This window comes from Chrysochloris asiatica, unplaced genomic scaffold (assembly GCF_000296735.1).
Source record: "Chrysochloris asiatica unplaced genomic scaffold, ChrAsi1.0 scaffold00041, whole genome shotgun sequence".
Classification (NCBI taxonomy): domain Eukaryota; kingdom Metazoa; phylum Chordata; class Mammalia; order Afrosoricida; family Chrysochloridae; genus Chrysochloris; species Chrysochloris asiatica.
The window spans coordinates 7,578,966-7,589,362 of NW_006408559.1; the positions used below are offsets into that span (position 1 = coordinate 7,578,966).

The 10,397-nt window shown below is 45.4% G+C and overlaps 1 protein-coding gene across 1 annotated transcript in view; it reads right to left on the bottom strand.

Annotated features, from left to right (window-relative positions):
* Positions 1 to 10,397, bottom strand: part of SLC35B4 (solute carrier family 35 (UDP-xylose/UDP-N-acetylglucosamine transporter), member B4) — a 34,594-nt gene that overhangs the window by 23,120 nt on the left and 1,077 nt on the right. Inside the window, exon 2 of the mRNA XM_006861147.1 lies at positions 3,638 to 3,751. Coding sequence (XP_006861209.1) covers positions 3,638 to 3,751 — 114 coding nt within the window. The remainder of the gene's footprint in view (positions 1 to 3,637; positions 3,752 to 10,397) is intronic.

A 10,397-nucleotide genomic window follows, 5' to 3' on the forward strand; every position in this document is an offset into this window, starting at 1 on the left:
GGGAAAGAAAGAGTCCCCACTGGATGGCTGTCATCTTGTCTGGATGGATCTGTTGAAGAGATAGGGATAAGATTCATAAGATTCAATAGTGATTAACTGTTATCATGACTAATCACGACTCACAATTGTAAAGGTAGAAGTTTTGTAACAAAAAAAGGGGAGTGGTTAATCTTACAGTCCAGACCCTAGGACCATCAAGAGAGGAATGCACAAGCAGAATGCGGGACCTTATCCAGAGAAGCAGCAGCGCCAGAGATGAGGGCATGGAGAGGGGGAGCGGCTGAGGACTCTAGATTCATGGACTAAGAAGAGAAGGACTAAGAGCTGGTGGCCAGGAGCAGACTTGCAGAATGTGCCCTTTGGAGATGTAAATTATTACATATGCCTGAGTGGGTTTTTTTTTGTTGTATGTTTTTTTTAAAAAAGCTAAAGTGGATAGAGAGAAATACTGTTAACTGATGGTACATGGAGGGGATTATAATCAATGTAATTTGATTTGTTGAATATAAAACTGATGATATGCTCTGTAAACTTTCACTCAATCCACATAAAAGCCTTAAAACAAAACACAAAAAACAAAAAAGAGGAACAGCATCCACTTCATAGGATCCAAGCTAATACATGCCGTCGGAGAAAAGGTGCCATTTAAAATAAAAATCAATGGATGCAGGACAGACATAAATCGGAGACAGAACATGGGAAGTTTAATGGTGACCCCAGTTCCTATACAGTTGGCTTGTGGTAAGTGGGATTTCTAGCTTCAAGGCAGGAAAGAGACAAGACGACTGAAATCATGAGCTGCTCTCAGCTCTTGAGCAGTACAATGTCTGCAACGGCTGTCTGTAAAGAGGTTTCCTTAAACGTCACACACAGTGTCCTCTCCATAAACAGACTAACGGATTTCACAGTTTCTTCCAAGTGACAATGTTCAAAGTAGAGAACACTACAACATCTGCAGACTGGCTCCAGGCTAGGACGGGGCACAGGAAGTGACAGGTCAGGAGAGAACCATGTGATGGTGTGGGTTGGCCATTTGACTTAGGAATTGGGGGAATGCCTCGAGTAACGTTTCCCTAAGTCTTTCCTGAGCTCTTAGTCTCCCGGAGATGTCTATGGAAAAAGGGTTAAAAGAAAAAAGGAACGAAAGGTTTCCAGAGTAATCCTTAGATGACCGACAATGCTGAAGAGAGGGAAGGCCCTGAAAAGCTACATCCATGTTTCAAACCTGGAGTCCCTTTCTGCTACGTGTAATAGTGCCATCCTCCTTCAGGTAATGCTGGTCTCTGCAATGCAAATCCCCAGCCTTTCCCACCTTTGCAAATCTGAAGAATGAGATGGCCAGGAGTCCCCATCTCAGACGGAACGTTCTGAAACGCCCTGGTATGTTCGCTGACAAGAATTTTATCCCATCTGTGTTGGGTACAGGGCCGTATGCCCTAAAAGGCAGCCATGTTGTCAGATGTGGTGGAGTCTGTTCCAACTCATGGCGCCCCCACGGGTGCACACTCCTCCCTAGAGTGTTCAAGGCTGTGGCTTTTCGGAAGCTGACTGCCAGGTCACCAGCTTTTCAGCTAGTAGTCCAGTGCTTAACCACTGGTGCCCAGGGACTCCTTAGACACAGCCAAGCCAGGCTGAAGGAACACAGTCTAGGCAGTTTGAATTGCTTTGCAACGAATACTGAACACAGTATTATATATATGCAGAAATGCCAGCAAACAGCTAATATCATATAAATTGGGGTGAAATACTGCACGTATATAAAACTTTATATACGTGCAGTATTATATACGTGCAGAACTGCAAGCAGCAAGTAATATCATATAAATTGGGGTGAAAGTTCACAGAGCATATAGGTTTTCCATTCAACAATTTACACACATTTTGTTGTGGGACACTGACTGCAACTCCTCGTCCCGCTTCCTGCCCGGGTTCCCGGTTTCCATTTGTCCTTGTTCCTGCCTTGTGAGCTTTGTTTGGGGGCAAACGCTGCCTTTTTGGTCTAGTGTGGCTGACTGTATCGAGGAATAACATGCTATCGGTGATGACTTTACGAGGATTCTTAACAAATTTTCTCAGTTCAGTCTTGAAGAGATGCCATTTGGAGACAGGGCTCATCAAAGTCTACCAGGAGAATGAATGCCAACTGATTCCAAAGTTCTGCCCACGCAGCACTGTCATGAACGAGCTGATGATGTGGAGGAGTGACCCAGTGTCGCCCACAGAGAATAAAGCAGCCACCACGGACAAGGCAGATGGGAGGGTGGCTGGCAAGGCAGGCGCATGGGGACCTCATAGGGCAGGGTGGGGGGCTTGAACCTCATTCTGAACACAACGGCTCCACTGAGTAATTGTTGGCCAGAGAGGACAACAGGAAGCGAAAGCAGAAGGAGGAAGAGGTGGGAGGAGGGAGGTCAGGCAGCATGGGGATTTCTATAAAAGTTCAGGGTAAGTGGATGGGTCTCTGAACTGTATGAGAGGTGGCAGAATGGGAAAGGGAGCAGGGGGAGGGAAAAGAGGGTCAGGGGGAAGCGCTGGTGTGGTGTTGTAGGATAAGCACTGGATTGCTAACTGCAGGGTCAGCAGTTCAAAACCACCAGCCACTCCTTGGAAACCCTATATAGGAAGTGATTCACAGTATGTACATGTACAATATGAACACTGGAATCCAGTGGGGTCTGCTAGAGCAGCCTCCTGGGGAACGCTGACAAAGTTCCCACCAGCCACCAAGAGGCCTCACTGGAGAATGTAGCCACAGCCACGTCAGGAAGTCCCCTGACCACGTGACTAAGGGCATCTTAGGGAGGACTCTATGCTGGGTGGACTACACCTTCCTCTCTAGTCTTTCAGAGCAGGAATGAGGAGCTTTCAATACACAGCTGGTTCTAGAAACTGCCTCATGCCTGATGCACGTTTGGGCTACTGGACAGAGGTGAGGAAGGAAGGGACCACTGCGCGCTGGCCAGCCATCCAATTCTAAAAAGGAACAATGCTCCTGCTCTGCACATCGGATGGCCTTGCCAACACCAAGGATAGCAGATGTCCAATCACGAAACGTTTGTGGGCAGCTAGGCCCCGCGCAATACATAAGAGCCTCAGAGGCTGCCAACGGAAAGGTCAGCAGTCTGATCCTCCAACGACTCCGAGGAGAAAAGACCTGGCAACCTGCTTGCTCCTATCAAGATTTGTTGTTGTTGTTGTTGTTAAGTGTCGTTGAATTGGTTCTGACTCATGGCGACCCTGTATAGAGGAGCAGCTGGTGAGTTTGAACCACTGACCTTGCAGTTCAAACCGACCTTGTGGTCTAGTGCTTATCCTACAGCGCCACACCAGGATTTACAGCCTGGGAAACCCTATGGCACAGTAGGGCCACTCTGAGGGGAAAGCAACTTGCCTACACATAATACATACTAGACAGATACACATATGGTTGTGTCCATCCCAGTTCATTCTAAGGCAAGAACTTCCTACTAAAAGTAGGATGACTGGCGTTTCACAACATACGAAACTCAGAGATGAATTATTATTCTACTGGCATCTTTGCTACACATTTTATAAAAAGACGCCCCAGGTTCCTTGCACCCGGGGACCAGGAAAACTCTTTTTCTAAAACAAGTTGTAAGACGTTACCCTACCATACCTTATTGGGATAGCTGGCCGCTTCCTTCCCAAATCCACTTCAAAGAGGAACCCTTCCACAGCGATAAAGAGGAACTGTGCAAACGTCACGATATTCCCACATCCTGGATGCTGCCTGAAGTGCAGAAAGCAAAAAGGGAGATCAAGAGAAGGCACAGAATAGAGACTCAGGGGGCAGGGGTCATTGGTTCCAATGGTCCACTGCCCTTCTTTACCTAGACTTGAGTTCCCAGGCCCACAGCACCTAGCACTGAACCCACAGAGTAAACTCTGAATGTCAAGCAGGACTCGCCCTGGGTTTACCAGGCCACCTCTCTGGACTCCTCCGTCCTAGAACCACGATGCAGCTTTCCTAGGGAGGTGTAGATTGATCTCAGACCCTGACTGTACCAAGGGGACTTCAGTTGAGATTCTGAAATGTTTAGATCTCCTCCAGCCAAGAATCACAGAAACTGCTGTCTAATGAAGAAATGGTTCCCATGTGGATGTCCAAGGTGGTGGTACAAAAACTGGTTCAGCTGGTGGGGAGGAGAGAAGCTTATTCCTTTTGAAATAAGTATAAAGCACAGAGAGACAGGAGCAATGATGAGGAAAGCATTATTTAAAAAGACTCCTTGTTATTAAGTGCTGTCCAGTCGGTTCCAACCCATAGTGACCCTGTATAGGGTTTCCAAGAAGGAGCTGGTGAGTTTGAACTGCCGACCTTGCAGTTCAAACAGATGTTGCAGTCGAGTGCTTATTCTACAGCGCCCCCCAGGACTCCTTGGGAGGGCATTAATGTCAATAAGACTGAGAAACGCTGCCGCCATAGTCCAGTTTCCACAACACTGAGCATGGTGGGCGGCTATACAGGCAGGCCCTGGGTTAAGAACGTCCAGCTACGTGCACCAGAGTTACAAACCGATCTCCGTAAAGTCTTGTTACTGTTGTTGTTAGGTGCCATCAGGTTGGCTCCAACGCATAGTGACCCTGTGTAGGGTTTCCAAGGAGCTACTGGTGGGTTTGAACTGCCAACCTGACAGTTAGCATTCCACACCAGGACTATTGTGGTCAAAATTCAAGGTACCCAAACGGGTGTTACTTTGTGATGTACACCACACATTGTTAATACTGCATTACTATGTTAAAGATGTTTTAATATGTTTGAAAATGCTTTTTTAACGTTTTTATGCATCGAAAGGTGCATTATATGAGGGTGTCATGAAAAGTCTGTGGAAAAGTGGAATTAAAAGATAATGAAATTTTGGAAGCCCCTCGTATACTAAGACAAACATTTGACTGATACCAGATACATACCGGATCTCACTGTTCTGACTTACATACAAATGTTCTGACTTATTCACAATCTGGGAGCTACCTGTAGTAGGCGCTCATCAGATGTTCAGGGAATGAAGCTGGACTTCTTCAGCGATCTATGGAAGGTTAGACAATCTTCTACAGTGATGGGTAGGAACACATTTTCATGGCGGAAAAGTTCCTGTTGACATCTCTCTTGAGGTAATCTGTGGAAGCACTCATGGCTTTCTTGAACTTGACATCCAGTGCGGTCTGTTCCATCATCAGAAGTACAAAGTGAGCAGCAAGCTGTCCTTGCCTTCCTGAAGCTGCCGGATTTCCATCTTACCGCCCGCACTCATGTGTCTTCATAGTCTGTATTTTCATCCTGACCAAGGACGTCCCTGTGCTGTTAAATATTGTTGTTGTTAGGTGCCATCGAGTCGGTACCAACTCATAGCAACCTTATGCACAGCAGAATGAAACACTGCCCAGTCCTGGGCCAACCTCACTACTGTTACCATGCTTGAGCCCATTAATGCTGCCACTTGGCCAATCCATCTCGTTGGGGGTCTTCCTCTTTTTCTCTGCCCCTCCACCTTACCAAACATGGTATCTTTCTCCAGCGACTGCTCCCTCTTGACAATATGTCCGAAGTATGAGAGACGAAGTTTGGCCATCGTGGCCTCCAAGGAGCACTCTGGCTGCACTTCTTCCAATACGTGCATATCATATACTCAGAAGATGCTATTTATTAAAACTCCATTCTTCTGTTGACAATGTTATTAAATAGCAAGACCAAGGTATACACATTCTGAAACACGTCTGTCATGCATGAACACAGACATACCAGACAAGAGTCATTCTTGTGTAGGGCTATACTGGTCATCTTTAGGAGCACATTTAGCCCTTCTGCCCATGAAGGGATAGAGCCCTGGTGGTGCAGTGGTTAAGTACTTGGCTGCGAACTGAAAGGTCAGTGGTTCAAACCCACCAGCCACTCCACAGGAAAAAAAGACCTGGAAATCTGACCCCGTAAAGATTTACAGCCTTGGAGACCCTACAAGGTCAGTCTATTCTGCCCAGTAGGCTCGCTACGCGTCATAATTGATTCAGTACCACGGTTTGGTTTTTTGGGGGACCCTGAAAACCACTGCTTTGTATTCAATTCAACAACTTCTCCTTGAGCATTTATTATGTCAAAGGACGGGGCAAATGCTGTGAGAGACATCAGCGGCCTGCCTTCTTACCTCTGGATCTTGGTTCGTCAGCCCTGTAGCTATGTAAGTCAGAAGCCTGCAGTGTGGCGCTGACCAATGTCCTTGGGATTTGCCTCCCTCTCCAGCTGAGTGAGCCGTTTCCTGGCTATAAACCTCTCTGTATGTAGACAGACAGACAGACACACACACACACACAAGCTCCACTGGTTTTGCTTCGCTAGGGAAACCAGGCCAAGACACCCCTTTCACAGCTAAAGACACTGAGGGCTCAGATAGGTTGTGGGGATCTACAGTCATGTGGCAAAGAAATGGTATCGCCAGACCTCTTGGCATCCTGGTGTGCCAATGGAGGATAAGCACTGGAGTGCTAACCACAAAGCCTGCACTGCAGACCGCTTATTACTGCTGCATTTGTATGATTCCGTAGTTTTTAGTGTATTCACAGCTGTTGTGAAACCATCCACACTATATAAGTTTTAAGGATATTCCTCAAACCCCAAACGGGAATCTGTGCCCATTAGCAGACCCTCTCCCCGATCCATGACAAACCTAATCTAGTTTCAGTCTCTATCTCCACGGTATTATTGTCCTTGTTCTGGACTAAACTTGGTCTCTCCAAAATATCTGTTAGCATTCTAATCCCACTCCCAGAATGACAGGGTCCTGGTGGCTAGATGCAGTGGTTAGACCTGGCCATCTGTTTCCAGAAAGAGTTCAGCCTCGGAAACCCTCTGGGGGCAGCTCTACTCTATCCTATAGGCTCACACTGGGGTTGTTGGGTGGTGAAAACGACCAAGCGTTCAACTACTAACCAAAAGGCTGACAATTCAAGTCCACCCAGAGGCACCTTGGAAGACAGGTCTGGCTTCCAACAGGTGCCAGCCTTGAGAACACTGTGGAGTGCATTTTCCTTTGCAACACATGGGGCCTCCATGAGTCACAATCGACTCAAAGGTGGCCGGTGTCTGCCATCAACTTAGTTCTGACTCACAGTGACCTTGTATAGAGATTCTGAGGAGCGGCGGATGGGTTTGAACCATCAACCTTGCAGTTAGCAGTCCACTGCTTATCCTTTTTCTTTTTACCTCCCACCTTCCAATTTTTATGATTCACATAAACAGTCTATAAAGTTAGATTTATCTCCACTTTTCTGGGAAGCTTAAAGAACAAGGTATGCCCATAATGGAACAAAAGTTATCTGAAGGGAAAGTGGCTATATTTCACTTTTCTGCATGCAGCTCCTTTAATCCTGGGAGGCTGGATGGTCATCATCCACTTTACAGTTTCAAGACAAGACCGTAGAGATTAAGCAATTTACCTCACACTCACAACTAGTAAAGAGAGATGTCAGTTGCTAGCATGTTCTCAAGTCCTATCTTTTGCAAGATTTAATTGAAATTAATGCCTTCTTCAACACAAATATTAACACTATTACTTGCTGACCTTTATTTCCACTGCTGGCCTGACTAGAGCACTGTTTTTCATTTGTAAAATCAGTTTCCAAGGTGACTTTGCTTTGAGGCAGATCCATTTTCACCTCCACTGTCAGAACCCTCCACCGCCTACTCCCAAGAATGATAAAGGAGAGATCTTTATCAGCACCTTCTGCACAAAGTCTCAAGCTCTGTAACATCAAAAGAAAACACACAGAGTTTACTTAAGTAAAGCGGTTACTGGGAGCGCTGGTGGCGCAGTAGGATCAGCACTGGACTGCTAACTGCAAGGTCGCCAGTTCAAACCCACCAACTGCTGCTCCACAGGAGAAAGAAGAGGCTTTCTGCTCCCCTACAGATTCACAGCCTCAGAGACCCAGTGAACGGTCACTATGAGTCAGAATCGACTTGATGGTACCTAACTACAACAACAACAAAGTGGTTATTTGAGAGTGATTTAATCGTATCAGGAAGATAAAATACATTTCTAGTAGAAATGCCACCATGGGCAGAATGGAATGACCAAAATTTATGGGCTGCTCATGTTCAAAAATAACAGGGAGGTTGGAAAAGGTTTTGGTCTAGTAGCTTAGACTTCTTGGGTGTCAGTTCTGGCTCTCCTCACTCACCAGTAACAGTCTTGAAAGGCCATATTAGTAAAGTATCAATGCTATCCCCTCTGTACACAGGGCAAATAGGGATGGGCCACTCAGACATTGGCTACCTAAAATGAGGGGGCGATAAAGGCACGAAGAGACTGGCTTACAAAGTTTGAAGGGGGAGTTTGGTTTGATAGTGTGTGGAGGAAGGAAGAGTCGCCACTGAATAGTTTTCATCTTGTCTAGACGGGTCTGGTAAAAGAGATGGGGATAAAATTCTTATGATTCAACAGTGAGTAATTGTTATCATGACCAATTGCAACTGTCACAACTGTAAAGGTAGAAGTTTTATAACAAAAACAGGGGAGTGGTTAATCTTATAGTCCAGAAACAGAGGACCCTGGGACCCTCAAGGGAGAGAGCACAAGTGGAATGTGAGACTATCCAGAGAAGCAGTGATACCAGAGATGGAAGCAGAGATGGGAACATGGAGAGGGGAACAGCTGAGGACTCTGGATTCATGGGAAGAGAGGGACTAAGAGGCGGCAGCCAGGAGGCAGACTTGCAGAATGTGCTCTTTGGTGGTGTAAATTATTATATATGCCTGAGTATTTTTTTTTAAAAAGAGCTAAAGTGAATAGTGAGAAATACTGTTAACTGATGGTACATGGAGGGGATTGTAATCATTGTGATGAAATAAGTTGTATGATTTGTTGAAAATAAAACTGATGACCTGCCCTGTAAACAAACGTTCACTCAATTCACAATAAAAACCTTAAAAAAAAATATATATATAAAGAACATGCTAGCACCTTAAGTATTACTTTACAGCAGATGACGTGACCTGAAATTGTCATCGAAACAGTTGAGTAATTCATAACTCTGAGCTTTACCCTTAGGTCTCTGCCACTCCATTTCTGTGACCCTGGTAACCACAGAACTTTGCTTATCCTCACTCAACACTCCTGCCTGCTTCCTCAAGAATGGCAACCAAGTTTTCCTTTGAGAAAACGTCACTGCCACTCTCAATTTATAAAAACTCCTAGAGACCCTGTATAGGCTTTCCGAGGCTGTCAACCTTTTCAGGAGCAAAAAAAACTCATCTTTTACCCACGGAGCAGCTGGTGGGTTTGAATTGCTGACCTTGTGGTTAGCAGTCCAGTGACTATCCTAACAATGCTACCAGAGTTCCTGTCAATTTATAAAGTTATACTTGATAGATACACGCTTTATAAATACATGTTTTCCAGGCTGAATAATATTTTACAGCTGCAAATGCTGTCTTGGGTTACCTGACCCAACCTTCTGCGTAAGTAAGAATCTACCACGCTCACCAAGATGTACGAGGGGCTTCAGAATGTTAGTGGAAATAAATGGAATGGACAAAAAACCAGAATTTTTTTAATGAATTTTTTGAAGAACCCCTGTATATTTGGGCAAAGTACTCACATGGATGTCTAAAAGCCTAAAAAGCAAATGCTACGCAGAGTGCTTTAATACAAACAAGGCTTTGTCTGCAGTGCATAGAAAACTGCTTTATAAGTCAGAGAGCTTTGCTCCAGTCAATGAGGGGTATTAGCAGGAATGCAACAAGAAGTGGAGTCCGATGCGTAGGGAGGGAGACCCTGGGCTCTGCACGTAACTCCCTGCTGACCTTGAACCAGTCACATGGCACTTCTCAAGGCTCCTCCAGCCCACCAAAGTGGGAAAGGGGGTGAAGCCAGCAATGCCTTGGGTCTTCCTTCCTCTGGATGCTAAAAGCTCCTGGGGGGGATGATTCAATGGTGTTACTAGGAGAGCGTGCCCACCAGGTGACACTGTCAGAGGAGGTGACACCAAAGCACTGTGTATAACATTTTTTGTGACATGTTCCAGCAGAAGTTTATTTTGGTTTATAAAAAACATCCCTGTAGTTAGTGGAAACCCTACAAAGGGTCGCTATGAGTTGGCACCAACTCAAAAGCACTTAACAATTATAACAACAAAACCATTTTTCATAAGCCCAGCTTACATGTATCATCAATATACCTACAAGCACTATCAGATTACCCAATAAATAGGTAAGAATGGGTTTACTTGTGCTTACTAATATGTACTGAATAATTCCACATTTAAGAAACTTTTCACCACTTTGAAAACTTTACTGGCATCTGTCTCTCTCCCAACCCCACATCACCTTCCTACAGCAGTAATGCCTCTTTTCAAATTTACAATGTAGCGTAGTGGTTACGACT